This window comes from Arvicanthis niloticus, chromosome 2 (assembly GCF_011762505.2).
Source record: "Arvicanthis niloticus isolate mArvNil1 chromosome 2, mArvNil1.pat.X, whole genome shotgun sequence".
Taxonomy (NCBI): Eukaryota; Metazoa; Chordata; class Mammalia; order Rodentia; family Muridae; genus Arvicanthis; species Arvicanthis niloticus.
Window position 1 is genome coordinate 7465325 of NC_047659.1, and position 27047 is coordinate 7492371.

The window sequence follows — 27047 nt, forward strand, 5'->3', positions numbered from 1 at the left end:
TTAACTTTTATATCCCTGAACTTCAGACTCTATAGCCACCTTATCCCATCTCTGACCCCTGGCCACAGCGGAGGCAACATCTCCTTGAACAAACGAGTTATACTCGAGCTGTGAGACTGTAGCCACACTTGTTTCCCTGTGACGTTCAGGTCCAACGCTAAAAAAGGGTTCAGACTTGGGAATGCTGGAGATGAGTATTTCTAGTCCAAGCTTTGTGTTTCAAAAATGGGAAACTGAGGCCCAGGAGGGCAAGAGGCTTCCTTCCTGTTCTTGAACAGGAAGTATTTAGCACAATGAGAATGTGGTTCCTGTGTGAATGGCGGCCAGAAGCAAAACTTGCACCCTCTCACCAAAATGGGCAGCAACCTCAGACGGTGTGTGTCACCTCTCCATAGCAGGAGCATAGGGACAGTGGTGGAGTCCCTGAGAGTGGGCACTGTGCAGCGCTACCCAGTCCCTGTGATTTGCTCCTTGCTTTCTAAACACAGAGCATCACTACTGAATCAGACTACGTCATGGCCCCACCTCCAACCTGCTGAACTCAGGGCAAGTTATGTCTTCAGTATGTGTAGCAGTCACAGAACATTTACTGCTGGTTTTGAACACTGAGTGAGTTAACAGTTTTTTTTTTTTTTTTTTTTTTTTTTTTCGAGACAGGGTTTCTCTGTGTAGCTCTGGCTGTCCTGGACCTCACTCTGTAGACCAGGCTGGCCTTGAACTCAGAAATCCGCCTGCCTCTGCCTCCCAAGTGCTGGGATTAAAGGCATGCACCACCACCACCCGGCGAGTTAACAGTATCTGTGCTGAGGCTACAGAGATGACTCAGTGGTTATGTGACTCTTCTAGAGGACATGAGTTCAGTTCCCAGCACCTATATCAGGCAGCTCACAACCACCCAGAACTGCAGTTCTAAGGAATCCAGTGCCCTATACCCTGTTCTGATCTCAGGCACCCTCACACAAGTAGTCAACACACATAAAAACACATACACATAGACACATATAAAAATAGGGTCTGAAAGGCTGGCTTCTCAGTTACCAGTGTTGTTTCTGCCAAGGACTTGAGTTCAGTTCCAAGCATCTGTACAGCAGCTCCCAACTGTCTCTAACACCCTCTTTTGGCCATTGTAGGTACTAGGCATTATTGTGGTATGTAGACACACATGCAGGCAAGCACTCATAACCTAAGAAATAAATCCTACCTGGCAGTGGTGGCGCACGCCTTTAATCCCAGCACTTGGGAGGCAGAGGCAGGTGGATTTCTGAGTTCGAGGCCAGCCTGGTCTACAGAGTGAGTTCCAGGACAGTCAGAGCTACACAGAGAAACCCTGTAAAACTTGTTGCAAAGAACCTGAGCTCAGTTCTCGATATCCACACGACTACTTAAAACCATTTGTTAACTTCAGCTCCAGGAGATGTGATGCCCTCTTCTGGCCTTCCACTAGACATGCACAAGGACTCAGACACATAAAAATATGTAAATCTATAAGACAACAAAAACCCTAAATAGTATCTGTGTTCAGAGTGAGCCACCTTGGGATCAGCTGCACATGGATATTGTGTGTTCTTCCCGTGTGGCCAAATTAGGAGGGGTCCTGAGTGTTCAGTACTGGGCCCCTGCACCCTAGCTAACCTTGTGGCTTGATAGATGAGGTAGGCCTGGTCTGGAAGGAGAAGTGCTGTAGTTGGGATTCTGGCCCCCATCAGCGAACTCTCTCTCCAGTTCCCAGAACTTGCTGCCTTCCATTCAGAAGCTGCTGTTACACTAGGCAGGACCAAGACCCTGGCCCTGGGCCCTGGAGGTGGGTGGGGTAAGCGTAGCTGCCAGGTTGATATTCTTCTGGTACTGGGTAGAGCCCTCAGCCCAAGAGTTGACAGTCAGAAGAATTAGCATAGTGGATGCTGTAGGACCCATCCTGGAGGCAGTCATGATGGCTTCCTGGAGAAAAGTAATTGTAACTTGGGCAGTTTGGGGCCTACAGTAAGGATTGTCAGAATCCAGAGGAACTGATGTGAAGGCCCTGTCCAGCTACACACCTCACCCTAGCCCTTTGCTCCCTCCTGCAGATCGAGGCGCTCCCCCCAGAGCTCTTCCAGTGTCGGAAGCTGCGGGCTCTTCACCTGGGCAACAATGTACTGCAGTCGCTGCCCTCTAGAGTGGGTGAGCTGACCAACCTGACGCAGATTGAGCTTCGGGGCAACCGGCTGGAATGCCTGCCTGTGGAGCTGGGCGAGTGTCCCCTGCTCAAGCGCAGTGGCCTGGTGGTGGAGGAGGACCTATTCAGCACACTGCCACCAGAGGTGAAGGAACGGCTCTGGAGAGCTGACAAGGAGCAGGCCTGAGCACAGCCTGGAGGAGCAGCAAAAAGCCTCAGCACACCCTCAGGCCAAGTGGGCAGCCCAGCTCTCCCAGGACTGCTGGACAGCCAGCTGGGTCCAGCCAGGCAGAGGCTGGGCCAGAGCAGAAAACAGGGACTGAGGGGCTGGTCCCTTTTCTCCCTCTAGGACATGTACACCCAGGACAGGCACTTGCTGGAGACCAGAATCTCTGAGACTAGTCTCAGAGTGCAGTATTTGGACAATCAGGGTCTTCACGCTGGAGGCCATCTCTGCCTCAGAGGCTGAACCAGCATCAGAGGCCCAGGAAGAGTAACTTAGATCTATCTGGGTATTTATTTTTTCCACTTCCCATCTTTTCCCTCCAGATAACTTACACATTCCCAAGAAGGTCCAGCTCTGTGGGAAGTGTTTAACACCCTGGCAGTGTTCACCTCTTTCTTTTTGGGTGATGCTGAGAGAATCAAGTGCCCACCCAGACTTGGGCAGAGTTGGGTAGGGTGAGCCAGTCGAAGGATGATTGCCTTATTGGCACTGGGCTAGGCTGTGGCAGCAAAGTGTGTGGGAGACCAGCCCTCCAGGTGGAAGGATCAGGCCTGGGGCTTGCCCTATCAGTTTTTGAAGCAATTTTAGATTTTTTTTTTTCAGTGAGGTTTTTTTTTGTTTGTTTGTTTGGTTGTTTTTTTGTTTTGTTTTGTTTTTTTGTTTTTTTGTTTGTTTGTTTTGCTTTGAAAATGATGGTTTGGGTATTTAAAAAATTAAAAAAAAAAAAAAAAAAAGACACTAAAGGCCAGTGAGTTGAAGTCTCAGGGTGGTGGTATTTCCCCCTTGAGCAAAGCAGCAAGACATTGAACAAAATTTCCTGTCCCTGGTGCATGGACCAGGATGTCTTCCCAGTCTGTCCTGACCGTGGTCCAGAAGTGCTGTTTACTCTTCTCCTCTCCTGGGGCAGGCTTTTATTTTTGTTTGCTTTTAAGATTTTTTTTTTTTTTTCTGGTGTCCTGTTTTTTTTTTTGTTGTTGGTGGTGGTTTTTGTTTTTGTTTTTTTTTCTCCTCCATGAGTCTTGGCAGGCACCCTTTTCATGGCTGTCAGCCAAAAGGCAGGCTCTGGAGCTGCCAAGAACGGGGAGACTTGGGCTGGTTAATTCCCAGATGAACGGTGCTCCATCCCCCTCCCCACCCCAACTATGCCCCTCCATGCACAGTGTTAAGGAGCCCAGAGCTGCTGCTCCCCACCCCACCCCCACCCCCACCCCCAACTCCGTCCCCACATCATGGGTTTGCTCAGTGCCACCACTCGCCTCGTCTGCTTACATTAGCTCTGTCACCATCTGGTCCTTCATGAAGAGCTGACATTTAGAGGCAGATTGGGCATGAGAGGTCAGCACTGTGAGGGCAAGCTCCCAGTTTTGGGGTTCCAGGACAGTTTGTCCTGGGCACCTGATTTGCACACAGTACAGTTAGCATCTAGTGGCAGTAAGCCACTCTGCTTTAGATCAATCACTAGGGTCCCACTTAGAAGGGTCCTCGCCTTAGATCAATCACACGGACACTAAGGCACGTTTTAGCGTCTCTTGTCTTAATGATTATGTCTGTCTCTCCGTCCATTTGTGTTTTCTGCGTCGTGTCATTGGATGTAACCCTTGGAAATACTGCACACTAGCCTCTGACAACCATGAAGCAATCCGTTACACATGGGTCTGACTTGTAGACTCAGTTCAGATATCAAATAAATCTATAACACAATTGCCTTTGGAGGTCTCCATACCATAGAACTCGGGGTTGTCCCTTCACTTCTCTGAGGTGTTTTGGTCCTCCCTGAATAGTTTGTTGAGGGACCATTGCTCTGCTTCCTTCTCTGCCCTGTGAAACTTGAGCATGGTCTGCCAGATGTGGTGAGCCAAACAGAACACCTGTAAGCATCAGGCATAGTTCCTGATGAGGGGTCTGTGGCCTGCATATTTTCTGTTGTCCCAGGCACCTGTTGTTTGGGCTCTCACGAGCTTGAGCTTTGATTGGTCAGGGCTAGAAGAGGCACCGAGAATGGGAGTCAGAAGCCCTTGTTCCAGCCCAGTTGTCTTGTGCATGAAGCCAAGCCCATCTCTTTCCTCTTGTGGCCTCTATATCCCTATCTGTGCCTTGGGCATCTCCACCATACTTTCAGAAGATGCTTGGGGTTCCAAAACCCAAGGCTCCATGGTTCTGCAAAGGTAAGGCTGGCAGTCATCATGGGGAGGCCTCCCTGGCTCCCAGCCCCTTTGAGGGTCAAGGGCAGAGACTCTGGTAAAAAGAACTGTCTGGGTGACCTCAGCTCTACTGAGACTCTAGTTCCTTTCTTTCTCTTTTTCTTTTTTCTTTCTTTTTTTTTTTTTGCTTGTCCCCTGCCCCACCCCCATCATTGGAATAATAATGGCACAGGCAGGTTTATTTAAAGAGACTGTGGTTACATAGTGTCTACTCTCCATCCCTGTAGTATGTAAAAATGGTGTGTGGATTGGGAGGTGCTGAACAAGTGTTCTGTGTGACCCCTTAACTTCTGGGTGATCCACAGAGGAGTGCCTCCTTACAGAGCAGTTGCAGAAACCGGAAGTTCAGGATCTGACAGCTGTACCCAGTGAGGAATACATGCCACTTCTGAACTTCACAGGAGTTGGGAGCGTTAGGGCTAGCCTGGCCTCAGGAAGGGTAATCCCACTTGTGAGAGTGGACCATACACTTCCCACTATGTCCCTGCCTCCCTGAGTTGTTGAATTCCATTAAGCTTCTAAACCCGGTATACTCCAGTCACAGTCACACCTGTAAACTCAGAAGCCTGGAAGTTGAGTCAGGGAGGCCTCCAGAGGCCAAAGCCAGTATGGACTATATAGTTTTCCAAGCAGATCTATAGAAAAAGCAGAGAGGGTTGATTTATCAAAAATAGTTGGAACTAAGTTTCCAATGGATGGATATGGGGTTACAGGTCAGCCATAGCATGAGCCTGTTCGGTGGTCACACTGTCCTGGACTATGTGCCTATCAGGAGCCCCTCCATCAGAAGTATTTAGGTGAAGAAGTGGCCAAAGTGTGACCAAAGAGGAGGCCTGCACTCCACAGGCAGAGCCCTCAGACCTGAGTCTCCTCTGCATACACGTTTCCACCACTCCCCTCTCCCACCCCCCCATTGCTTGCAGATAGGGAGGCTGAACAGAGGGCTTCACTCACAGAAAGACCCTCTTACATACCTCCAATCAGGGAACTTCCTGTCCTGTCTGGGTTGATCTGATCCAGTTCCGCTGCCCCCACCCTACCCTGGAGTAGGAGTTGGGATTGGGAGAGACTTTCAGGCCTCTGCCCCAGACCTGTAGAATCCATCTGGAACTGGTTAGCTTCTGAGGAAAAAAAAAAGAGTTGTGGAAACACCACTCCCCCTCCCCCTGAGGCCAGCAGGATGAATAGAACAGGCCCCTTAGGCTCCCCACCCACTCAGGCCTTGCCACTCTACCTAAAACATCAGTGTGGGCCTACCTACAAAAGCAATTTAGAAAATTTGGAGAAACTGAAGAATAGTTTTAAAAACAAAATATTTCCACCCCTCCAGCCCCACCCTGCTAGCGTTGGGGGAAGCTTTGGGAGGCGCTTCCTAGATGGAGCCCCAGGCCCAGCTCCTTAGCCGCAGGATTACTTGCTGTTCACCCTGACCTGTTATCACCAGCTGCAGAGAAAGTAAGGGACCACCTGTCTGGCTGAGCCCCTTCCCCCACTTTGGTGAGGTCCCCAGGTCATTGCTGGCTCAGCAGTAGGGGCCCTCTCTGCTCTGTGTTCCTGGAACTTGGTTGGGTGTCTGTTTTTGCTCAGCGGTTGCATCAGAAAGGACAAGTTCTGCGTGCTGTGCCTTGTGACTTTCCCAGTTCTGTCTCCAGGCCTTCTCCAGCCTGACCTGAGAGAATTTCCATCAGCCTTAGGGGCCAGTGAGCACAGGCCTCACTGGCTTTCTTAAAGCCTGGACAGCCCAGACAAAGCAGTAGCTCCCACTGCTATGGCCCAGAAAACACTTGGTCAAGAGCCAAGGCTCTTGACAGCCGAGCAGTGTCCCCTCGCTTGCTCCTGAGACACTCTGTCCCCTGGCTGTTCAAAGCACCATTTCTGGGAAGGCCGTGAACAGCTTTTCAGAGTTCATTGTCCCTATCGTCTGCAGAGCCAGCAGGTAGTTCTGACCACCTTGCCACCCCCACTATAGACACCAGTCATCCTGGGTCTGAGGCTGGAGAGCAGGAAGCGTCTCTATCTTTCTTCATTCTGAGGTCCTCTGTTCCCCAGCACACCCTTATCTGCCTGCCATTAGCTCCTCTTCATAGACTTTCTCCCAGCATCTAGAGAGCTTGAGATCAAAACTGAAGAAGCACACAAAGTTATCTTTCTGGGACCCTTTGGCCTTCACAGTCTAAAGCCACTCAGGGCCCAAACCCTGCAATCCAACAGATGCCCCTCTAGGGTAAATTTAGATCCCGTGACTGGGGACTTTCTAGCCTTTTCCTTCCTCATGCTAGTGGTGACTCATGCATCCTGGCAGTCTCCTGCCGGCCCACACTAAACACAATCCCTACTTGAGGGATCAAGCCAGCCTGTGAAGGGAACCAGGTAAAAGCTAATCCAGGATTAACTGGAAGCTGGGCCAGGCTGAGGCTGGGCACACCTCCAAGGTCCACACCTCCAAGGTCGGAAGTTCGGGAGGAGGAGCAAGAGGAGGGACCTGGCCCTGGGTGGAAGGCACAGACAGGATTTGTTTTGGAGGGTGGAGCAGTTGAACATTTCCTGGGTAGGTAAGAGTTAAGTCCTTCTGGGCCTCAGTCACTTGTCTCTCCCTCCTGAACTTTCTCCTCTCCAGCTCTGGAGCCATCGAGCTGAGCCAGCAGAGTCCTGCAGTATTCCCCATGGCCTGCCTGAGTCCCTCACAACTCAAGAAGGTAGGGGCCTGCGGCTTGGAGGTTACAGACCTCTAGTGACCCTTGAACTACCTCTGACATTTCACAAAGGAGAAAGGCTCCCCGAGTATAAACTCTAACTTCTGTGAACCGAGCCTGAGAGAGCCAGGTCACACTACCCCCAGGTTTGGTCTGGTGGGGTTGGGGGATAGGACTTAGAAACCACAATTCAGATTAGCCGATTCAGCCAACCCCAGGGGCCTGTTGATGCAGACCTGGATGGGGAAGGTCAGCCCCGTTCTGAAGGCCTACCATATAGGGGTTGGACTAATCACACTTTAACAACTCACAATTTCATATGCTAATTTAACCTATTAGATCTAGCCTTAGGATCTTTGTCCCTCCTGCAGCTCTGGGTGTGGCTTAGCAGTGAGTGCTTGCTGGAGGCTCTCTGAGATTGATCCCAACACTCACAACACATACACAGCACACAAACACACTGCACATACACAAACACCACACACAGATCCACACCACACACACACCAATATACATACACAAACACATTACATATGCACACCACACACACCAATATACATACACAAACATGTTGCACATATCACCAGATACAAACATACCGCACACACCACAATACACAAACACACACAGACTACACACACACCACACACACTCACACCAACACACATACACACACCACCACTACCACACACACCACATATCACACATACACACTCATACACACACACACAGACACACCACACAAATACCCCACCCTCACACATGTCCCATACAAATGCACACACATGCACATACCACACACACACTCACATACAAACATATGCATATGCATGGACACACCACACATACACACACACACAAATACACCCATGCATGCATACATCTACTCTCTTCTGCCTGCTGCCACTGTTGCTGCAATTCCCAAATTTGTTTGTGGCTACATCTGTACTGGAAGTCCGTTTTCTTTCTGTCGTACAGGCTGTCCGGGACAGAGCCCTATGTCAGTATTTTTCAGTATGTTTTTTGTTGCACTTTTGTTCAGTTTTTGTGATTCATGGAGGGCCTCCCATGTGTTAACCCCCAGTGCTGGTTTGTTGCTGTTTGCTTGCTCTGTTTTGATTTTTGGAGACTGGGTCTTACTATGTATCCCTGTCTGGCCTAGAACTCTATCTATAGAGCAGGCTGCCCTCCAACTCACAGAGCTTTGTCTGCCTCTGCTTCCTAAGTGCTGGGTTAAAGGCGTGGGCCACCATGCCTGGCCACACTTCCATCTTTGCTTTCTGACCCCTAGTGTGTTGGTTCTGTTTGTCTTCAGTGCTGGGGACAGAAGCCAGGGCCTTGTACATGCTAGGCAAGCAGTCTGCTTCAGAGAGGCGTCTTTGTCACGCACATGCTCTGCCTCAGCACCTTACGCTAGCCTCAGAACAAAGAGACGTGGGGCTACATCAGAATAAGCCATCTGTGTTCACACCCCTAGCCCCTCTACACTCAGGAGAAAGCCCAACAAGTCCTTGTCTGGCCAGGGGGACCCTGTGACCGGGGACTTTCAGGCCTTTACCCTCCTCATGCTAGTGGTGACTCACGCATCCTGGCAGTCTCCTGCCTGCCCACACTAAATAATGCAGTGGAACTAAGTTTCCAGTGGCTGGGTTTGGGGTTACAGGACAAGCCATAGCATGAGCCTGTTCAGCCTCCCTTCTGTCTGCTCCTCTGGCCCTCCCCTCAGCCTGTGCTCCAGCCTTTTCCAATTCCTCACAGTTGTCCAGTGCTCACAGGTTTTGTACATCCTGTTCTCTGTCTTCAGTGGTCTTCCCTCTCGTTGCTTCCCAATGTTCTGCGCTTCTCTTTAAACCCATGTTCTCCAAGCTGCCCTTTGACCCTTCACCTCATTAGATTGTTTGCCTTTAATTCTCAAAACCCTGCCCCTGTCTCCCTGTAAGTCAGCATGATGTGGGGTGCTTTGTTTGCCTGATGATGAGTCTCCTTCACTGGACTGTAAGTTGTGTGAGGGCAGCTTGTTCATAATCACATGTCTGTCTGCTAAAGCTATCTCATAGCTCAATGCTTAGTATCGGAAATAGCCAGACATGGTGGTACATGCCTCTAATGCCAATATTTAGGAGGCTGAGGCAGGAGGATCTTGAGTTTGAGGCCTCCCTGTCTTCAAACAAATATAAACAAAACAAGGGAGTTAGGTGGCTCAGTGGTTAAGAGCACTTCTGCAAGCATGAAGATCAGAGTTCAAATCTCAGCACCCACTTAAGGAATTGCGCTCACCTGTAACCCCAGCTTCAAGGTGAAACAGGATGGCCAGGGCTCACAGGCTACCAGTCTAGTGAAGAAAACAGCCCAGGTTCAAGGGGAGCCCCTACCTCAGAAATAGAGAATGGTAGAGGGGGCACCCTATGTTCTCTCCTGATGCTCCTGCACATGCGCACCTGGAGTTCACACACGTTCTGTACTCACATTAACAGATGAATGAGGGTTGTGTTTCCATATGTCCCAAACCCAAGAGCAGAGACAACTTCGGCTTCCCCTTCTTTGCCAAGATCCAAGTGGCCAATACTGACTTCTCCTCACTAAGCACTGGACACCCATGTCCAGGATGGGGGATGGAGCAGGACACTTGATCTTGGTTCGGGTTTGTGGTCACACATGGATGTAAGGAGGGGGGAGGGCAGAGGGAGCCTGAACCTTGTCCCTGCTGCAGTTCCAGGAGGATGGGTTTCTGCTGTTGGAAGGATTCTTCACAGCAGATGAGTGTGTGGCCATGCAGCAGAGGATCGGTGAGATTGTGGCTGAGATGAATGTTCCTCTGCACTGCCGGACAGAATTTTCCACCCAGGAAGATGAGCAGCTTCAAACCCAGGCAGGTACCTGGGGCAATGAGGATGGGCATCTGGCTTTGGTGGGTGCTCAGTCTTAGGCAGCAGCCCGGATATGAGGACCCTAAGGCCACAGACTTCTGATAGGGGATCAGACCTCAGCCTTCTGCATGCCAGGAAGCTGGCTAGAGAGCTGTGTGGTATCATTCCTCACCTCCTCACTATGTATTTATAACGTGGCTATTATTGTTTTCGCTTGGCAATGAGAAACACTGGCTTTTCTCTGGGTAATATTGTGTTGCTCCAACCACACAGTGTGTAACTGATAGAGACTTGAATTCACCTCTCTGATATCAAATTGTGCTAGTCATTGACCTGCTGTGGTTTCTCAAGTTCTCTGGTCACAAAGAACCCTCTGTGACCAGAGTAAGCCCTGTGATAGGCCACTCTTGGGTGAGTTATCTCCCAGACAGACTAGGAAGGGCAGCTGCTTCCTCAGACTCAACACAGTTTGACAGGATAGGTAGTTCTTTCTGCCTTCTTAGTCTGAATTTCTAAGTGGTCCAGGCAACATGGCTCACCTTATACAGATGCCAAGGAGCTTCCGCCATCTGGTGGACCTAAATAGAATTACAGCAGCCAGAAACTGCTTTCTTCCAAAGGGGAGGATGGAGTCTTCAAAAGACACATAACAGACTAAGTATTTCCCCAACTAAGTAGGACAGACACACTCTAAGGCGTGAGGGAGGTAAAGCCTGTCCCTTTCCCTAGCTATCTACTGAGAAGACTAACAGTTCGTTGATAACAGAGGTAGGAGTGATGAAAGAAGAAAGGGTGGTATTTGAGAGATTGCTCATTGGTTGAGCACACTGGCTGCACTTCCAGAGGCTCAGGGTTCAATTGCCAGCTCCCAGCTCCCACATGGTACTCATAACTGTCTGTACTTCCAATTCCAAGGGCCCAGTACTCGCATACAGATACACATGTGGGCACTGTATGCAGGAACACTGTATATGTTATGTGTATCAGAAACACTGATGCACATAAAACAGGACAGTGGTAGGCGAATCTCTGTGAGTTCTAGGCTGGTCTACTCTACAAAGCGAGTTCTAGAACAGCTATTATACAGAGAAATTATGTTGCAAAAAAAACCAAAAAACAAATGAAGGGAAGGAAGAAGAGGAAGAGAAGGAGGAATAAGAGGAGAGGGAGGAAAAAGAAGAGGAAGAGGAAGAGAAGGAGGAGAGGAAGAGGATAAGGAGAAAAAAGGAGGAGGAAGAGGAGGAAGAAGAAGGAAAAGGAAAAGGAGAAGGCAGAGTTGGTGTGGGCAGGTGGCAGCAGCAGTGGCACAGAGATCTGTCAGCCACAATCATTCTGTCACTTTCAGCTCAGGACTCCATATACCATATAAGATACTGAACATAGAAAATAAAAACAACTGTCCACTAATGTAAGTTTTCTTAGTATGTTTAGGGTCAGGTAAAGCTGTTCAATTGGGCAGGTGTGATGATGACTTCTTGCTGTGACAAAACCTGGCAATCAGAAGGAGGATGGGTTTATTGGGCTCCCTGTTTCAGATGGTTCAGTCCATGGTCACTTGGCTCTGTTGCAGGATATTTGATTGTACTGTGAAACCTGAGACTGTGTTGTTTACTGGAAAAACCTACTTCTAGTTGTGATGTGCCTCAGCCCTTAGCACAGAGCTTTAACCCCTCTGACTGGAATACAGACACACCCTTAGTACACACCTTTAATCCCAAAAAATGAAGGTAAACTTAGTTTGTAGAAGGAAGAACCCATGTTTGAAAGTGATGCCTAAGGCGGTGGTGGCACACTCCTTTAATCCCAGCACTTGTGAGGCAGAGGCAGGTGGATTTCTGAGTTTGAGGCCAGCCTGGTCTACAGAGTGAGTTCCAGGACAGCCAGGACTACACAGAGAAACCCTGTCTTGAAGAAAAAAAAAAAAGTGATGCCTAATTGAGTGGCAGACAAAGTGATGAATCAGAGAAAGTTTTGGCAGAATAGGATATGCCCAACTCTCATGAGAACAGGCTGCTTAGGAGAGAACAGCACAGAGAGAGGAAGAAGGAGGCAGTTTTCCCAGGAGAGTTTTATAGAGACAGGTTGAAGAGAGAACAAGCTAGATACAGGTGAAGACAGAACAAGCCAGACAACGAGAAGGAGCCAGAAGATTAGAACATATTACCAAATTAGTATGAGGCCAAGCAGAGCAATTCAGTCAGAGGCCAAGAGAGGAGCCAGATTGAATCAGTCATTGTGGAGAAGAGTTTAAGCCAGGTGAGTTGAACCTGCCAGCCAGAGCTCAGAAAGAACAAGAAAGTCAGTAGTATTCAGTAAGTAAGTCTCAGAGGCTGAAAACATTCTAGGCCTAAACTGGATTGTATGGAGAATAGAGGACCAGACCTAGGTTAGCAGACATAGGGAGCAAACCTCTGAGATATTTTAGGTGAATAAAAGTTCCTTTTCCATGATGTCATGTCCATGGGCCTGAGGTGAGACAGAGTTGTGGCAGAGCGGTCATGATGAAGCAGAGCTGCTCACTTCACGGCAGCCGGGAAGCAGAGAGGAAGGGTCTGATGAGATGAATGAACGCTTCCTTCAAAGCCTCACCCCCAGTGACCTACTTCCTCTAACAAGGGCCAAGCTCCCAAGAGTCCCCCAACTGTGAGCTCATGAATGGACTCATATAGCAGCCAAGTTAGTATTTTTCCTATCCAGTGATCACCACAGCTGGGGACCAAGCCTCCAATGCATGAGCCCTTTTGAGAGGACACATTTGTATATATACTGGAAGAACTGCTTAGATGTGTTAAAGGCAGAAAGAACAAGTCTTTTTTTAAAGACTTATTTTATGTATGTGAGTACACTGTTGCTTTCTTCAATCAAGCACACCAGAAGAGGGCATCAGATCCCATTAACGGTGGTTGTGAGCCACCATGTGGTTGTTAGGAATTGAACTCAGGACCTCTGGAAGAGCAGTCAGTGCTCATAACCACTGAGCCATCCCTCCAGCCCCCAAAGGTATTTTTTGATGGCCCAGTCAGTAAACTGCTTGCCAAACTAGGGTGGGGACTTGAGTTCAGTCCCATTTAAGTAAGGCCCCATTTAAAAGCAGCTGGGGGTGAATCTCTGTAGTTCTGCTGCAGAAGTGGAGACTTGCTGGCTGGCTAACCTAGTCTACTTAGTGAATCTCGAGCTAGTGAGAGACCCTGTTTCAATGAAAATGGGGTAGATGGCTCTGGGAGAATGGCACCTAAGTTTGTCTTCTGCCCCTGTACCTGTACATACACAAAGGCATTTTTGATCTATAAGATTTTCAACTTAGGTAAACTTACCTGGTCAAAGCTCCATAGTAAACTGAGGAGCATCTGTAGTAAGAGATGTCCAGGAAATCCCAATCTGTGGCTTTAGGCACCTGGAGTTCTAGCTGTCTGTACCTCAGTGGCCATGTTTGAGAAGCCCCCAGGTGGCATCTGTAGTCCTGTGTGGGTAGGCAGCTCCTGGTCCTGCTCTGTCCCCCAGCTCTTCTCTAGTCTCTCCTCTGCTCCCATCCATAGGGCAACACGGACTACTTCTTAAGCAGCGGTGACAAGATACGATTCTTCTTTGAAAAAGGCGTTTTTGATGAGAAAGGTTTGGAGCCATGAGGGTTGGTGGGGCTGGAGTCAGGGTGGCTAACTCCTGAGGCTGGGAGGAAGCTGAGACCAGCTACCTGAAGGAAGCCGGATGCCAGGCCTGCTGCCTTTGTCTGTTTCGTTTTGTTTTTTGTACCACAGGAAATTTCTTGGTTGCTCCAGAGAAATCTATCAACAAAATTGGCCATGGTGAGCAGGGGTCTGGGAGTGCAGAAAAGAAAGTAGGTTAACCAGCCGGGCAGTGGTGGCGCACCCCTTTAATCCCAGCACTTGGGAGGCCGAGGCAGGCGGATTTCTGGTCTACAGAGTGAGTTCTAGGACAGCCAGGGCTACACAGAAAAACCCTGTCTTGAAACCCCCCCCCCCCAAAAAAAAAAAGATGGTAGTTAGCCAAGTGTTGGTGGCACTCAGAGCACAGAGGCAGGCGATCTCTGAGTTCGAGGCCAGCCTGGTCTATAGAATGAGCTCCAGGACAGCCAGGGCTATACAGAGAACCCTGTCTCAAAAAAACAAAACAAAATAAAAGATGACATTGGCCACAGGCTCTGGCCACAGGCTCTCCTCTGCCTCAGTCCTCTGCATCCTTTGATGTTGATGACTTGGCACTGCCACCCCAACTGAGAAAGGGATCCACTTGTGTGGCCCCCAAGATGGACAATGCCGGCTCTTCCACTCTGGGAGTGATCCCTGGGGATGGGAGGTTCTGGCTCCAACTACTTCCTGGAGTTTCTTTAAGGGACACCTGATGTGACATTCCAGTTCTTGTACTAAGACCTCCAAATCAAGTATCAAACTCTTACCTTTTTCTCAGGATGACACATTACAATTTATTTTTAGACTTTTTAAAAAAGGTTTATTGGGCTGGAGATATGGCTCAGTAGTTAAGAGCACTGACTGCTCTTCCAGAGGTCCTGAGTTCAATTCCCAGCAATCACATGGTGGCTCACAACCATCTGTGATGGGATCTGATGCCCTCTTCTGGTGTGGCTGATTGAAGAAAGCAACAGTGTAGTCACATAAAATAAATAAATAAATAAATCTTTACAAAATTCTAAAAAAGATTTATTTATTTTTATATGAGTACACTGTCACTGTCTTCTGACACAGTGTTCTTAACTGCTGAGCCATCTTTCCAGCTCCTTAGACTTTTTAAAAAATTAAACATTTATTTATTCTTCCTCCCTCCCAGCACCCCTTCCGCCCTTGTGTGTGTGTAAAACCAGCTAGAGGGGCATGTTCCTGCATGCGTGTGCTGCAGAGAACTGTGGAGGTCTGAGGATGGCCTGTAGGAGACTTTTTTTTTTTTTTTCTGTACTGTGAACTGGGGTTGTCAGGCTTGGTGGCAGTACATTTACCCTTGAGCCATCTCACTGCCCCTCTCTTTCATTTTCCCTTTCTGTTTTGTTTTTATTTTTTGTTTTTTCTTTTAACAAGGTTTCATTGTCTGCTGGCCTGGAACTCACAAACCTTGGGCCTCAGCCTCCCTCGTGCGGAGGCCACAGGTGTGCACTACACTAGCTAGTTCATCATTACCGTTTCAAAGTATATAACTCAGGGTCATTAAGTATGTTCAATTTTTTTTTTTTTTTTTTTTTTTTTTTTTTTTTGCCATTGCTTCTGATGAGGGGTCACTCAGGGTAGGATCCGGGCTGCGGTAGCACACCCCTTAGCCCACAGAGCCCTGCAGCATCTCTGGGGACACAGCTGTTTCTGTCACTTCACTTTATAGAGAAGCAGACTGAGGCTTACAGGGAGGCCTATCATCTGAGTTCTCACAGATGCAGTAGCAGTCCTGAGATTGCTACTAAGAGACGGGTCCTTCTGACTCTGAGCTTTGGGGAGTCAGGGCTGGAATGAGGTTTCCAGGTGCCCAGAAGGTTCTGAGTCAAGTCACAGGCAACCAGAAGTATAGCTCAGTCGGTGCAGTGCTTGTATAGTTCACATGAAGCCCAGGGTTTAATTTCCAGCACGGTATGAGCCAGGCTTAGTGGCCTGTGCCTTCAATGGCAGCACTCAGGGGCTGGAAGCAGGAGGATGGGGAGTTCAAAGTCATCTTCTAGTACACAGTAAGTCCAGGCCATCCTGGGCTACATAAGACCCTGTTACAAAAGCATAATAAAACAAGAAAGGAATAAGGCCCTGCATGGAGTAAGGTCAAGGTGTCTGTGGCCCTTTACTTAGCTATAAACAAGCATAAAGTTTTGAATACGTGAGAATTCCAATGTGGGAGGGATATGCAAGGTCTGAGGCTAGCCCATGAACCCATCTCTGATCCATAGCTCTGCATGCCCATGACCCCGTCTTCAAGAGCATCACACACTCTCCCAAGGTGCAGGTGAGTGGGGGCTGGAGGTAAGGGCGGGAAGATGTGAGGAGCAGATATAAGTGATCGGGCTGGTAGTATGTGGCTTTCATCTTCTAGGCTTTGGTCAGGAGTCTGGGCCTCCAGATGCCAGTGGTGGTGCAGAGCATGTATATCTTTAAGGTGAGCCCTGAAGCCTCCTCAAACTCAGTCCCCCGCCCCCAAGATGGAAGACTGTTCATACAGAGCTTTATCTTACAGCAGACCAGGAACTGCTGGAGTTGGTTAGGTTGTGGGGAGGACATGTAAGGCTGGCCTCTGGCTACGGTGCCTGGTGCTACACAGATGCTCAGTTAAAACTGTTTAAAAAAGAAGGAAAGGGGACCCAGTGCTCCTTGAATGTCCTTCTCTCAGTTTTCAAGGGCCACCTCAGTGCTACCTCCTCTAAGAAACTATCTAAATCTCTTTGTAGCCTTCCTAGGCTGAGCACATAGTAGGTACTCAGTAGATGGGTGCTAGTGCAGGGTCAGAGGACCTACAAGACTCAGCTGGAGCCCTGCCTGCTCTCCTCCACTTTACCAGCTCCTTGTCTTCTCTTGCAGCAACCTCACGTTGGTGGTGAAGGTGAGCCGAGAAGGGCTGCTGTGGGCATCAAAGGCTGGAGATGGGACATCAGTGGCCATCGGGTGTTTGAAGGGAGAAAAAACGCTTCCCTCAGAGTCTGTGGAATGGGCAAGAACCCGGGCCAGGGAGGAACAGCTACCTTCTATCCCTGCCAGTAGACTGGGGAGGGGGTCCCTAGAGCCCTTGTCACAGTGGTCCCAATTCCAATGGCAAACTTAGCTGGTTGAAACCAGAACTCTCAGTCCTTCTCCCTGAGATAGTTTTGTTTTTAGTTTTGTTTAAGACAGGGTTTCTTTGAGGCCACCTGGTCTACAGAGCGAATTCCAGGACAGTCAGGGTTACACAGAGAAACCCTGTCTCGAAAAAAACAGAAAACAAAAAAAAAACAAAAACCAACCAACCAAGAACAAACAAGTCAGTGTCACTATTGTGGTGGCGGCACACTCCTTTTGCCCAGTACTACAGCACTCCATGAGGCAGAGATACGAATTTTTAATAACACTGTTTCCTAAATCATCCAGCATGTGATTTGTTGATAAAAGTTTTGGGACTCTAAGGTGGGTGGTGGTCTGCTTAGATGCCTCTGTTGTGCGACTCACATGCAGCCCTGTGCTGACTCCTTGTGACCAGTCTCCCACACAGCAGCAAAGGGCCCCTCCCACTGCCCTGTGCCTGCTCTGCCTAAATCCAGCACATCCAGATACCTTGGCCATTTTCCTCCTCAGAGACTTTGAAGCCTCCTTAATTGGCCAATCTCCTCAGGATAGCATTGGGGATTTCAAAGTCCCTCTATGTATGCTTAGAGTGCATAGTTACCCCAGAAGAATGAAGATGATACTTGTTGCTCTAGCCTGAGCTCCTCTCCAGGGGCATCTCCACCCTGCATCTGCCTGGCATCATCACAGGGGGCTTTAAACAGTAGATGCAAATAGACAGGGGCTGTGTCTCCTGACTAGTAAAGAGAGGATATTAGTGCCTGTGACAACAAACCTGGAATCCCAGCTACTCAGGAGGACTGAGTTGTTAGCCTTGACAACTTACTGAAAAGACCCTGTCTCAAGGGTAAAAGGAGATAAGGTTGTATGTCAGCGGGAGAATACCTACCCAGCAAATCTGGGTGCTATCAGGGTCTGGTGGCACAAACCTATAGCCTCAGTATCCTGGAGGATGAGACAGGATTTTGAGTTTCAGACTAACCTGCGCTACAACGGCTAGACCCTGTCACAAAACAACAAAGAAATGTCGTGGCTTGGTCATTCATAGTTGGTACCCTGCTCTGCTTATGTTTCCAGCTTATCCTACTGTCGGGCCATTTGGTGGTTCAAATCTGCTTACCCCTGGTTACGAATGGAGGCTTTAGCAGGGCAGTGGTGGTACAGGCCTTTAATCCCAGCACTCAGGAGACAGAGGCAGGAGGATTTCTGAGTTCAGGGCAGACTAGTCTACAGAGTGAGTTCCAGGATAGCCAGAGCTACATGGAGAAAGAAACCCTGTCTCTGAAAAAGATAAGAGTGGTGGCTTCCATGATGTGGCTGGGGTTAAACATAGCTACTTTCTTTTTAGTATTACAAGGTTGGCCTTGTGCTAAGAAACTTTGAAAACGATTTATATGTTTTATGTATATGTATACTCTGTCTGCATGTACTTCTGCACAGCAGAAGAGGGCATCAGATCCCATTACAGATGGTTGTGAGCCACCCTGTGGTTTCTGGGAATTGAACTCAGGACCTCTGAGCAGCCAGTGCCTTTACTATCAAACCATCTCTCTAGCTGTCTCTCCTGTACTAGGTAATTTTAGTAGGTCATGCCACAGAGCCTCTAGCAGGCCTTTGAAGCAGGTTGGAACCAGCTGAAGAGATGGAAACCTTCAGAGGTGCAGTCTCTTGCTTAGAGCTTGTAGGCCAGGCAGTGGTGAGACTCCTAAGTGGAGCTGGATAGGCTAACCCTGGAAAGATTATGGAATGAGAATCTGGCCGGGGTGAGGTGAGGCCTGGCCAAAGGCCTGGTACCTTACTCACTCCTGGGTGGGTCTCTTACAGTCTCCCCTCACCAGGATGCTACCTTCCTGTACACGGAGCCCCTAGGCCGAGTGCTGGGTCTGTGGATAGCAACGGAGGATGCCATGCTGGAGAACGGTTGCCTCTGGTTCATCCCTGGCTCTCACACCAGTGAGGACACTGTCTATCCCTGTTTACCCCACCCCAGGGAGAGGGACATGCACAAAGGGTGACTAAAGACACCATGTTGGCCCACAGCTGGGGTGTCAAGAAGGATGATCCGAGCCTCTTCAGACTCTGGGCCTGGCACCAGCTTCCTCGGGTCAGAGCCAGCCTGGGATAACAACCTCTTTGTGCCTTTGCCAGTGAAGAGAGGTAGGTGGGGTGCAGAGCACAGGGAGGCAGGTGCATACAAAAGGTTCCCTGCGGTGCCTGCCATCTGAGGGCCTTGAAATTGTAGAATGGTTGGTGGAGGGACTGGTGGGGCTTGGATGTCAGCAAGCAGCGTGCTTCCAGCAGGCTCTTTAAGGTCAGACTATAGTCCTCCACAGGCCATTTCTTGAAGTAGATGATTGCCTCTCTGACCCTCAGTGTTCCCAGGTTGAAGGCAATCACTGCAGGACGTTTACAGGGAACATGTGAGGTGCACACGTGCTCTAAGTGTGTTGGCAGGTAGTGCCTGGTTTTCCTTATGGAATGGGGATACTGGATGCTAGCTCTGTCTGTCTAGGGACCCCCGTGCCCTTTGAGGCATGGTTTCCCGCTCGCCTCTGCCTTCCAAGTGCTGGGACTGATTAAAGACTTGCACTGACCTCCCTGACCTGGGAAGGCCCTGCATAAGGCTTCCCAAGGCAAGTCACAGTGGAGAAGACTTGATGCCAAGGGAACCTCTGTCTAACAACATGGCCTCAGATCCTGGAGCACGAGTGACAGCCTGAGTTTCTAAGGATAGGAATGGACACTTCTCCCTTTGTGGAAGGAGGGCTGAGTTCATTATTCCCTTGGGAGTAAGACCGCTTGTTATGGGGTTGGTGGTGACTTGCTGGTAACAATATGGTATTCCCAAAGGGGGTCTGGTCCTGATCCATGGAGAGGTAGTGCATAAGAGTGAGCAGAACCTTTCCGACCACTCACGCCAGGCCTATACCTTCCACCTCATGGATGCTGCCGGCACTGTCTGGAGCCCAGCGAATTGGTAGGTAGCAGGGTTGCTATGTGCCCCAGAGAACCTCCCGAGAAGACCCTTTAGGCTAGGCACAGTGATCCCTTAAGCCGGAAATTGTAGTGACAGTTTTGGAGTTTTGGTTCCTTTAAAAAACACAGAAATATTATGGGAATATATTTTTGTTTTAATCCCAGGTATGAGACATGCAGTGCACAGCAGCTGATTATAACTTGCCCCGTGCTCTAGCAGGGGCGTGATTTTGCCAGCATCAGATAGTTTCTGTGATTGTTTGACAATTGGGATTCTGGGGACTTTTCAGAGGGTCTATAAATGCTAGGGCCCCAAGAGGCAAAATGAATTTTTGGTCTTGAAGAAACATCGGGTAGATGGAAGCAGAGGGAGGGGGATGGGATAGGGGTTTTAGAAGGGGAAACCAGGAAAGGGGATAACATTTGAAATGTAAATAAGGAAAATATCTAATAAAAAATTCAAAAAAAATTAAAAGAAGAAACAACCACAAAAAAGATATCTTGGTGAAGATCAAACTTGCCCCAAGAAACTTGATTTGCCTAATCAGCAGGAAGTAGTTAAACAATAATGTCACCCCTTTCCCCTATTTTTTCTCTCCTATCTAGTGTTAGGGTGGAGAAGGGCGGAGGAAAGAACCCACAAAGTAGCCAAAGCCCAGCTACAGCACCTCTTGCTCTCTCTGCAGGCTCCAGCCCACGCCTGAGCTGCCCTTCCCTCAGCTCTACATCTGAAGGCCCTGACAGGATGGGGCTGCTCTCCACAGAGTGATGCTGTCAACACCAGGCCCTCCTGGCTTCAACTCAAGGTCATGTCTTCCTGTATGGGCTTTATTTCTGATGGTGTCTGTGACCTTGGTCCAGCAGACAGGGAGCCAAGAAGCAGAAATGACAGGGCAGCAGCCCAGGCTGGGTGAGGGTTCGTCCAAGATTTTATCTCTCTACACCATTCTGTCCCAACCCAGCTTTCGGAAGTGGCCACTCAGCAGTGCAGAAATTCTGGTTGAGACTCGGGTTTTTCTTGGATGGATGTTACTGTGTAGGGCACTGAATAAAATGATTTAAAATATATTTTATGTGTATGGGTACTTTGTACATATATTTGCACCGCGTGTATGCAGTGCCTGTGAAAGTCAAAGAGGGTGTTGGATCCCTAGAGCTGGAGTTGCAGGAGGTGGTGAGCTGCCATGTATCTGCTGGGATTTGAACACTTGTCTGCCAGAGCACCTGGTGTTCTTAACTGCTGAGACCTCTTTGACTCACAAAATGAGTTTGAAGGGTAGCTTCTCTACCCATCCGTCTCTCACTAACAGCACTGCAGAAAGCCATCAAGGGCACTCCACTGTGCTTGGTGTGGTGACACTTAACAATAGTGAGCAGTGTTCAGTGGGGACTTACTGCTCAGCTCTATCCCCAAGTCCCTCTAAGGGGAGTAGCTCATCTATGTGTATGCATCCAGGACTAGAAACCAGGAAAGGACAAGTGACCTGCTCAGGTCACACAAATACCCAGTCCCCTCCAGGCCTGAGTGTCTAACCTCCAACCCCTTTCTCCTTGGGAGAGGAGAAAGAACCCTGGGGCTACGAATCCAGGCTCAGATCTTTCTGGCTCTGAATCTCAGGTCAGTTTCTTCCTACTTCAAACCAGTGTAAGGAAGTCAATGAGGGCCTGCAGGTCACTCTGGATTTGGTATGCTTAACAGCACCTTCCGGAACTACCTGATCCCAATACTGCTTAGTGGAGGACTGGCCAGATACTGCAATTGGAGAGGAATCAGTGATTGGAATCACAGGTGTATTGGTCTTGGCTTTGTTTTGTTTTTAAGCGCAAGGCCCTGGGCCCCATGTCACAAATCAACATACACACCTTTTTTTGTTTTTGGAGACAGGGTTTCTTTGTGTAGCTTTGGCTGTCTTAGAACTTCCTCTGTAGACTAGGCTGGCTTCGAACTCAGAGATCTACCTACCTCTGTCTACTGAACACTGGGATCAAAGGTGTGCACCACCACCACCCAGTCCACATACTTTACACTTCATAAATTGTGAAACTTGAGGTTTTCAAGCTTTCTTCAGTAAGTGGGCCATTGGCAACACCAGGCTTCCACTGTTACAGTCTCTGTTGGCTGGGCTCCCTCCCTCTTTGTGTGGTGGAAGTGAAGATGAAGGACCTTGTACACAACGCACTGGGCTAATAATCCTCAGTCATGGAGTTCCTGGCAACTTCTGATTCTTTTTTTTTTTTTTTTTTTTCTATTTTGGACACAGGTTTATTGCTTGGATGGCCTGGAACTTGCAGTGTAGCCCAGGCTGGCCTTGAACTAGGAGATCTACCCACCTCTACATACCCAGTGAGTAAAGGTGTATGCTGCCCTCAAGACAGGGTGGGTTTCTCTGTGTAGCCATGGCTGTCCTGGAACTCACTCTGTACACAAGGCTGGCCTTGAACTCAGAGATCCACCTACCTCTGCCTTCCAGGTAATGGGATTAAAGTTGTGTGCCAACACCTTCCACCTTAATTTTTTTGACTTATTTTTACTTTAAGAGTTATTTTATTTATATGAGTACACTGTAGCTGTCTTCAGACACACCAGAAGAGGGCATCAGATCCTATGGTTATAAGCTACCATGTGGTTGCTGAGAATTGAACTCAGAACCTCTAGAAGAGCAGTCAGTGCTCTTAACCACTGAGCCATCTCTCCAGCCCTAACACGGGACATGTGCTTTTACCCACTGAGCTGTTTTGGTGACATCTTAAAAAAAATATTTTGAGCAGGGTATCGTAGCACATGCCTTTGATCCTAGAAGGGAGGCAGAACAGGCTGGAATCTCCGAGTTCAAGGCCAGCCTACTAGTAACTTCCAGGCCAGCCAGAACTATGTGAGACTATCTCAAAAAACAACAACAACAACAAAAACCCCACCAGACTTTCTTTGGGGGTGGGAAGGGCTTGTGACTTTTCATTGGCCCCAGAGGAGCAGCCCAGTGCTCTGAGGGAAAGGGCTTGGCAGTGACTCCCAAGAATAGACATTCCTGGCTCCTGACCTTGTTCTTACTCCCATGACCTCTCTGGGGAAGGCCTTGGGAATCCTGCTGTTATCTTCTCAGGATGGCAACTGTTCATTTGTTTAGTTAAGGTCTACCAAGTTCTTGCCACCGGCCAGGCTCCATGTGAACCCTGAGAGATGTGGAGACTCAGGCATGGGACTAGATAGCCTGCACCCACATCTACAGTAGAACTGTTATAAATTCTCCAGAAAATCCCCAGCCTCTGTGGATCTGGACTCTGTACCAGAAGAGATGAATACAGGTTTGGACAGGTCTGGATTTAAGGATTGTTGGGTTCATCCTAGTTACTGCCTCCTCTCTGGGTAGCAGAGGCAGGGTGGGGCCAGCTTTCTTCAGCCTTTCTACAGACACAAGCTGACCTATGGCCTCCCTTCGGCTCTTCCTAGGCAAAGCAGCTCATGCATTCAGCTCTTTCCCTCTTTGGCTTTTCCTCTGAGTGAAGCCAGGAGAGGAAAAGTCACTCTGGCTTCCAAGTACAACCTATCTTCCTCCTATCTTAGCTGGCTTTTTGTTGAGACAAGATTACTCTTGGGTAATAATGACACCTTCCCTCACTGGCCCAGCATGTGGGTCACAGTCTGAACACTTAAAATGATCGTTATTAGCATATGTGCCTGTGACATCTGCGGAGGCGTGCACGAGCCCATGTGCCCATGTGGATGTTGAAAGACAAGTCTGTGGACTCAGTTCTCTCCTCTCACCTTTGTGTGGGTTCTAGGTATTGATCTCAGGTGCTCAGCCTTGTGTTGCAAGTACTTCTACGCACAGAGCCATCATCTCACTGTCACCCAGGCTGAATCGTTTAGATACTTTACACATCTCCTCTCAGTCGAGACTTCCAGTATCCAGAGTCAGGTTGTCATTTTCCCATCTTACAGACTGAGGCTTAGACTCTCTGAAGGCCACACAGTTAAGCTGTATGGCCAAGGACTCTGACCAGATTTGTTTGACATGGAACACCTAAGCATTATGCTTTCTGTTCTGCTGCTTGCAAGCTGCACTCCAGCCATGCCCTACCCAGCCTATACGATGGGAGCTCTGCAGCGCATTCAACTTCCCTGAGTTGATGTGTGCCTTTAAACCTTTTTTTTTTTTTTTTTTTTTTTTTTTGTATTTTAAATATCAGCAAAAATAAAACCAGGAGAGCTTTGCTTCTTTATTTTAAGTCTGAATCAACTTTCTGGCTTCATCTTCCTGGATGAAGCCAAATCTGCTTTTCATCACTCGGTTCTTGGTGTCCAAGTGGGTAGCTGTTGTGGGGACCATTCATTCTCCCCATTTCCCTGTTTCCCCATTACAGCTGCTACTGATACTAGGCCATCAGCAATATCAGTAGGTAGAGAGGCAACAGGAGATTGTCTATCTGAGTAGTGTAAGCTTCCAGAAGGGATACAGTGCTGATGGAACCCAAAATCCAAGCATAACTGTAGTTCAGGTCTACTCCACTGTCAAAGATTAAGATCAGAGCTACAGAGATGATCTGTGCAAATATAGATGTCATAGTCCCTTCAAATGTTTTCTTAGTCCCAGGCCAGCGGATTTCTCCCATGGTGCTGCCAAATATGGAAGCCACAGTATCACCCACACCCACAGCCAGGACCCCAGCATAGGGGACCAGGGCTCTTGCTCCTCCCAGGCTGCCCTTCTGTGTACAGGGTCTGGGGATCAGCCAAATGGGAAGAGACATGCCCAGAAGCAGGTAGATGTGTGTTAGGATAAGGGGTCCACTGTCTCGTTCATCCAGGAAGAGGGACAGAAGGCTCCGCAGAGTGTGGCCCAAGGGCTTGATTCGGAAGTAGCGCACGTACTCCAGGAAGAGGAAGACCGCCAGGCATACAGTGGCTGCTACATACAGCAGTGGCCGGTCAAAGATGATGCCCGGGACGTAAGTGGCTACCACAATGAAGTGGAAATACTTTCTTGTAATGGTAGGAGCCTTGTGCTTCTTGGACTCAGAAGATGACCGCTTGGTATTCTGGTACAGCACCACCAGGCAGGCCATGGTGGCCAGCAAAGACCAATAGGCTAGGAGGTAGATGCGAGTTTCTGTGTAGAAGACGAACTGAAGAAGCCAGAGCAGGGGGTTCCTACGAATGAGCCAGTGCAGCCAGGGCAGAACCACACCAAGGCCCAGCACACAGGTCATGAGGTGGAAGAAGATGGAAGAGGCCCAGGTGCCTGAATCCATGAAGACAAAGAGGGTGCTGAAAAAGACACCCATAAGCACCATCCCTACCACCACCACCAACAGGAAGAAGTCCACTGGGTCCCCCTGGCTTTCAGTCAGCGAGCGCTTGATGAGTTGGTTGAGGACAAAGCTAATGCCACCCAATACCAGCAGCGCCTCCCCGGGAGTGAAGCATCGGGGCAGCAGGTACAGCAGGATCATGTTGAGATAAACAAATATTAGCAGGACTTCCAGGACCTCGATCACCTCGCCCACACTGAGCGAGTGCTTCATAATATAAATGATAATGCCTCCGGCCAAACCCGAGATGGCACAAGTATTGGTGGGCACTGGGCGAGTAATGCCCAGTGCCAACACCGAGGAGAAGAGGGCCACTGCCATGCCAGTGGCTGCAACCACAATGCCGAAGCGCTCGAAGTATGGGTTCCCTGCAGACTGGCAGCGTTCCTTCATGACCAGCCCAAGCAAAGGCATGACCATGGAGGCGGGCAGTAAGCCACTGTTCGCGGACATTCGGAACTGGAAAACAGCATTCCCCTGCTGCAGGAGCCGGTCCCACTTGTACTGGACGTAGAAGGCCTGCACTGCGAGGGCCACGGCGCACCAGGAGTATCGGTCCCACACTGCAGCGTGGATGCTCAGCACCACTGCGAACACCACTGCAGCCTCCGCCAGCACGGACCCGCTCAGCGCAAACCCAGACTCCGGGGCTTGGGAAGGGCACTGTCGGGTCATGTCTCTAGGCCCGGGGCTCTTGGGGAAGAAGCTTGGTGACTAGGGACGCCTTGGCCTCCGGGGCCCTCAACCCGCCAAGTAGAGGGGCGGCAATTTCACCCAGCCAGCAACCTTCTCCAGCTTCCAAAAGGGTGCTCCACCGCGGGCCACTCTGAGGCCTGGGAGCCGGCGCCCAGTCACCCTCCACCGCTTTTAACCTACGGTGTAGCAGATGTTTGCACTCTTCACCTCTCACAGGCTCCACCGCCTCCACCGCGGACTCGTCTCACTCCAGGGTAGCGCCATCTTGACAGTCCCATCGTAGCCACGCCCACCGCCACGTGATCGGCAATCCACACCCCCCCAGTCTGGAGGTTCCCGGTCACGTGGGTGCAGCGTGTGGGGGCGGGGCTGGGACGCGCGCGCGAAGATGGCGGCTGCCACCGGTGGGCCGTGTGTGAGGTGCGGAGTCGGGCGCGGCGGGGGGCTAGGGTGGCCGGGAGGCGCCGGGTGGGGGAGCTGGGCGGGAGTTGGAAACGGGACTCAGCAGCAATGGCGGAGACCAGCCCGGGATGGATGGACAGACACTTGCCGGGGAGGCGGTTAGGTCCAAACCGTTCCCGCTCGCGGGGCTGAGGACACTTTTGGAGCGGGCCGGACGCTCTCCCTTCTCTCCGTGGTCCCTATGCCTCCTGTCTTCCCCACACACCCACGCTGCCTCCACTACGCTCCCTGTAGGCACTGCGAGACATTCTGGGGTCGCCTGGAAGACTCACCCCACCGCGATCCCTGCCTTGCTGTCCCTGCGCCCTGCTCCGCCTCGGGTGTGCCTTGCCCACGCCGCGAGTTCTTCCCGCGGGCATCCTTAGTTCCCGCCTTTTATTTTTGTCTAATGCCGGTATTGATTCAATGAGCAGGCATGCCTACATCTTCCAAGCGATTCCGCGTGCTGTGCCAGGCTTCGGACACAAAATGAATTACCCCAGAACAAACACAGTTCTCACTTAAGGAGTGCTTTTTTTTTTTTTTTTTTTTTTTTTTTTTCTTTTTTTGAGGCAAAGTCTCTTGTATCACGGGCAGGCCTTGATCTCCCTTTTTTCTTGCCTTTGCCTCCTTGGTGCGGAAATCACAGGCATGAATTGTGAGCCCTGCTTGCCTTTAAAGAGCGCTTACTAGCGCCAGACCCTGGGAAAATGCCTTGCAAGCCTTA

The 27047-nt window shown here is 49.6% G+C and overlaps 4 protein-coding genes and 1 long non-coding RNA gene across 15 annotated transcripts in view; 3 read left to right on the forward strand and 2 right to left on the reverse strand.

Moving 5' to 3' along the window:
- Positions 1-4082, forward strand: part of Lrrc8a (leucine rich repeat containing 8 VRAC subunit A) — a 25740-nt gene extending 21658 nt beyond the window's left edge. For all 8 annotated transcript variants that reach the window (XM_034494642.2, XM_034494639.2, XM_076928424.1 and 5 more), the window contains one exon: positions 2067-4082. In XM_034494642.2, the coding sequence (XP_034350533.1) occupies positions 2067-2342 (276 nt within the window). In that variant the 3' untranslated portion in view covers positions 2343-4082. The remainder of the gene's footprint in view (positions 1-2066) is intronic.
- On the forward strand, positions 2541-20941 carry Phyhd1 (phytanoyl-CoA dioxygenase domain containing 1). Of its 4 annotated transcripts, none has more exons than XM_076928437.1 (12): positions 2541-2667; positions 7200-7278; positions 9986-10144; positions 13679-13754; positions 13898-13945; positions 16036-16091; positions 16179-16241; positions 16661-16682; positions 18722-18850; positions 18938-19054; positions 19748-19874; positions 20560-20941. In XM_076928437.1, exons 2-12 carry the CDS (start codon positions 7246-7248, stop codon positions 20603-20605), a joined length of 876 nt encoding a protein of 291 aa, XP_076784552.1. In that variant the 5' UTR covers positions 2541-2667; positions 7200-7245; the 3' UTR covers positions 20606-20941. The 4 variants fall into 4 exon arrangements, with proteins under 4 accessions (XP_076784552.1, XP_034349658.1, XP_034349659.1 ...); XM_034493767.2 differs by lacking the exon at positions 2541-2667 and adding an exon at positions 6934-6952; XM_034493768.2 differs by lacking the exon at positions 2541-2667 and adding an exon at positions 7061-7130.
- On the reverse strand, positions 4204-9151 carry LOC143441252 (uncharacterized). The gene is made up of 3 exons (XR_013108478.1): positions 9049-9151; positions 5557-5703; positions 4204-5217 (listed from the first exon to the last, which is right to left on the reverse strand). It is a non-coding gene; the product is annotated as an uncharacterized LOC143441252 (long non-coding RNA).
- Positions 20942-24078: 3137 nt separating the features above from the next.
- Positions 24079-26175, reverse strand: Dolk (dolichol kinase). The gene has a single exon (XM_034493772.2). The coding sequence runs from the start codon at positions 25856-25858 to the stop codon at positions 24248-24250; it is 1611 nt and encodes a 536-aa protein (XP_034349663.1). The 5' UTR covers positions 25859-26175; the 3' UTR covers positions 24079-24247.
- Positions 26176-26213: 38 nt separating this feature from the next.
- The window catches only part of Nup188 (nucleoporin 188), a 58966-nt gene continuing 58132 nt past the window's right edge, over positions 26214-27047 (forward strand). Inside the window, exon 1 of the mRNA XM_034493774.2 lies at positions 26214-26299. Coding sequence (XP_034349665.1) covers positions 26268-26299 — 32 coding nt within the window. The 5' untranslated portion in view covers positions 26214-26267. The remainder of the gene's footprint in view (positions 26300-27047) is intronic.

Excerpts from the sequence above, each read along its gene's own strand:
- Phyhd1 (XM_076928437.1), top strand. The coding sequence starts at position 7,246 with ATGGCCTGCCTGAGTCCCTCACAACTCAAGAAG. Across the intron at positions 7,279-9,985 it reads GTCCCTCACAACTCAAGAAG|TTCCAGGAGGATGGGTTTCT; the intron begins GTAGGGGCCTGC and ends TCCCTGCTGCAG. Across the intron at positions 19,055-19,747 it reads GCCTTTGCCAGTGAAGAGAG|GGGGTCTGGTCCTGATCCAT; the intron begins GTAGGTGGGGTG and ends GTATTCCCAAAG.
- Dolk (XM_034493772.2), bottom strand. The coding sequence starts at position 25,858 with ATGACCCGACAGTGCCCTTCCCAAGCCCCGGAGTCTGGGTTTGCGCTG.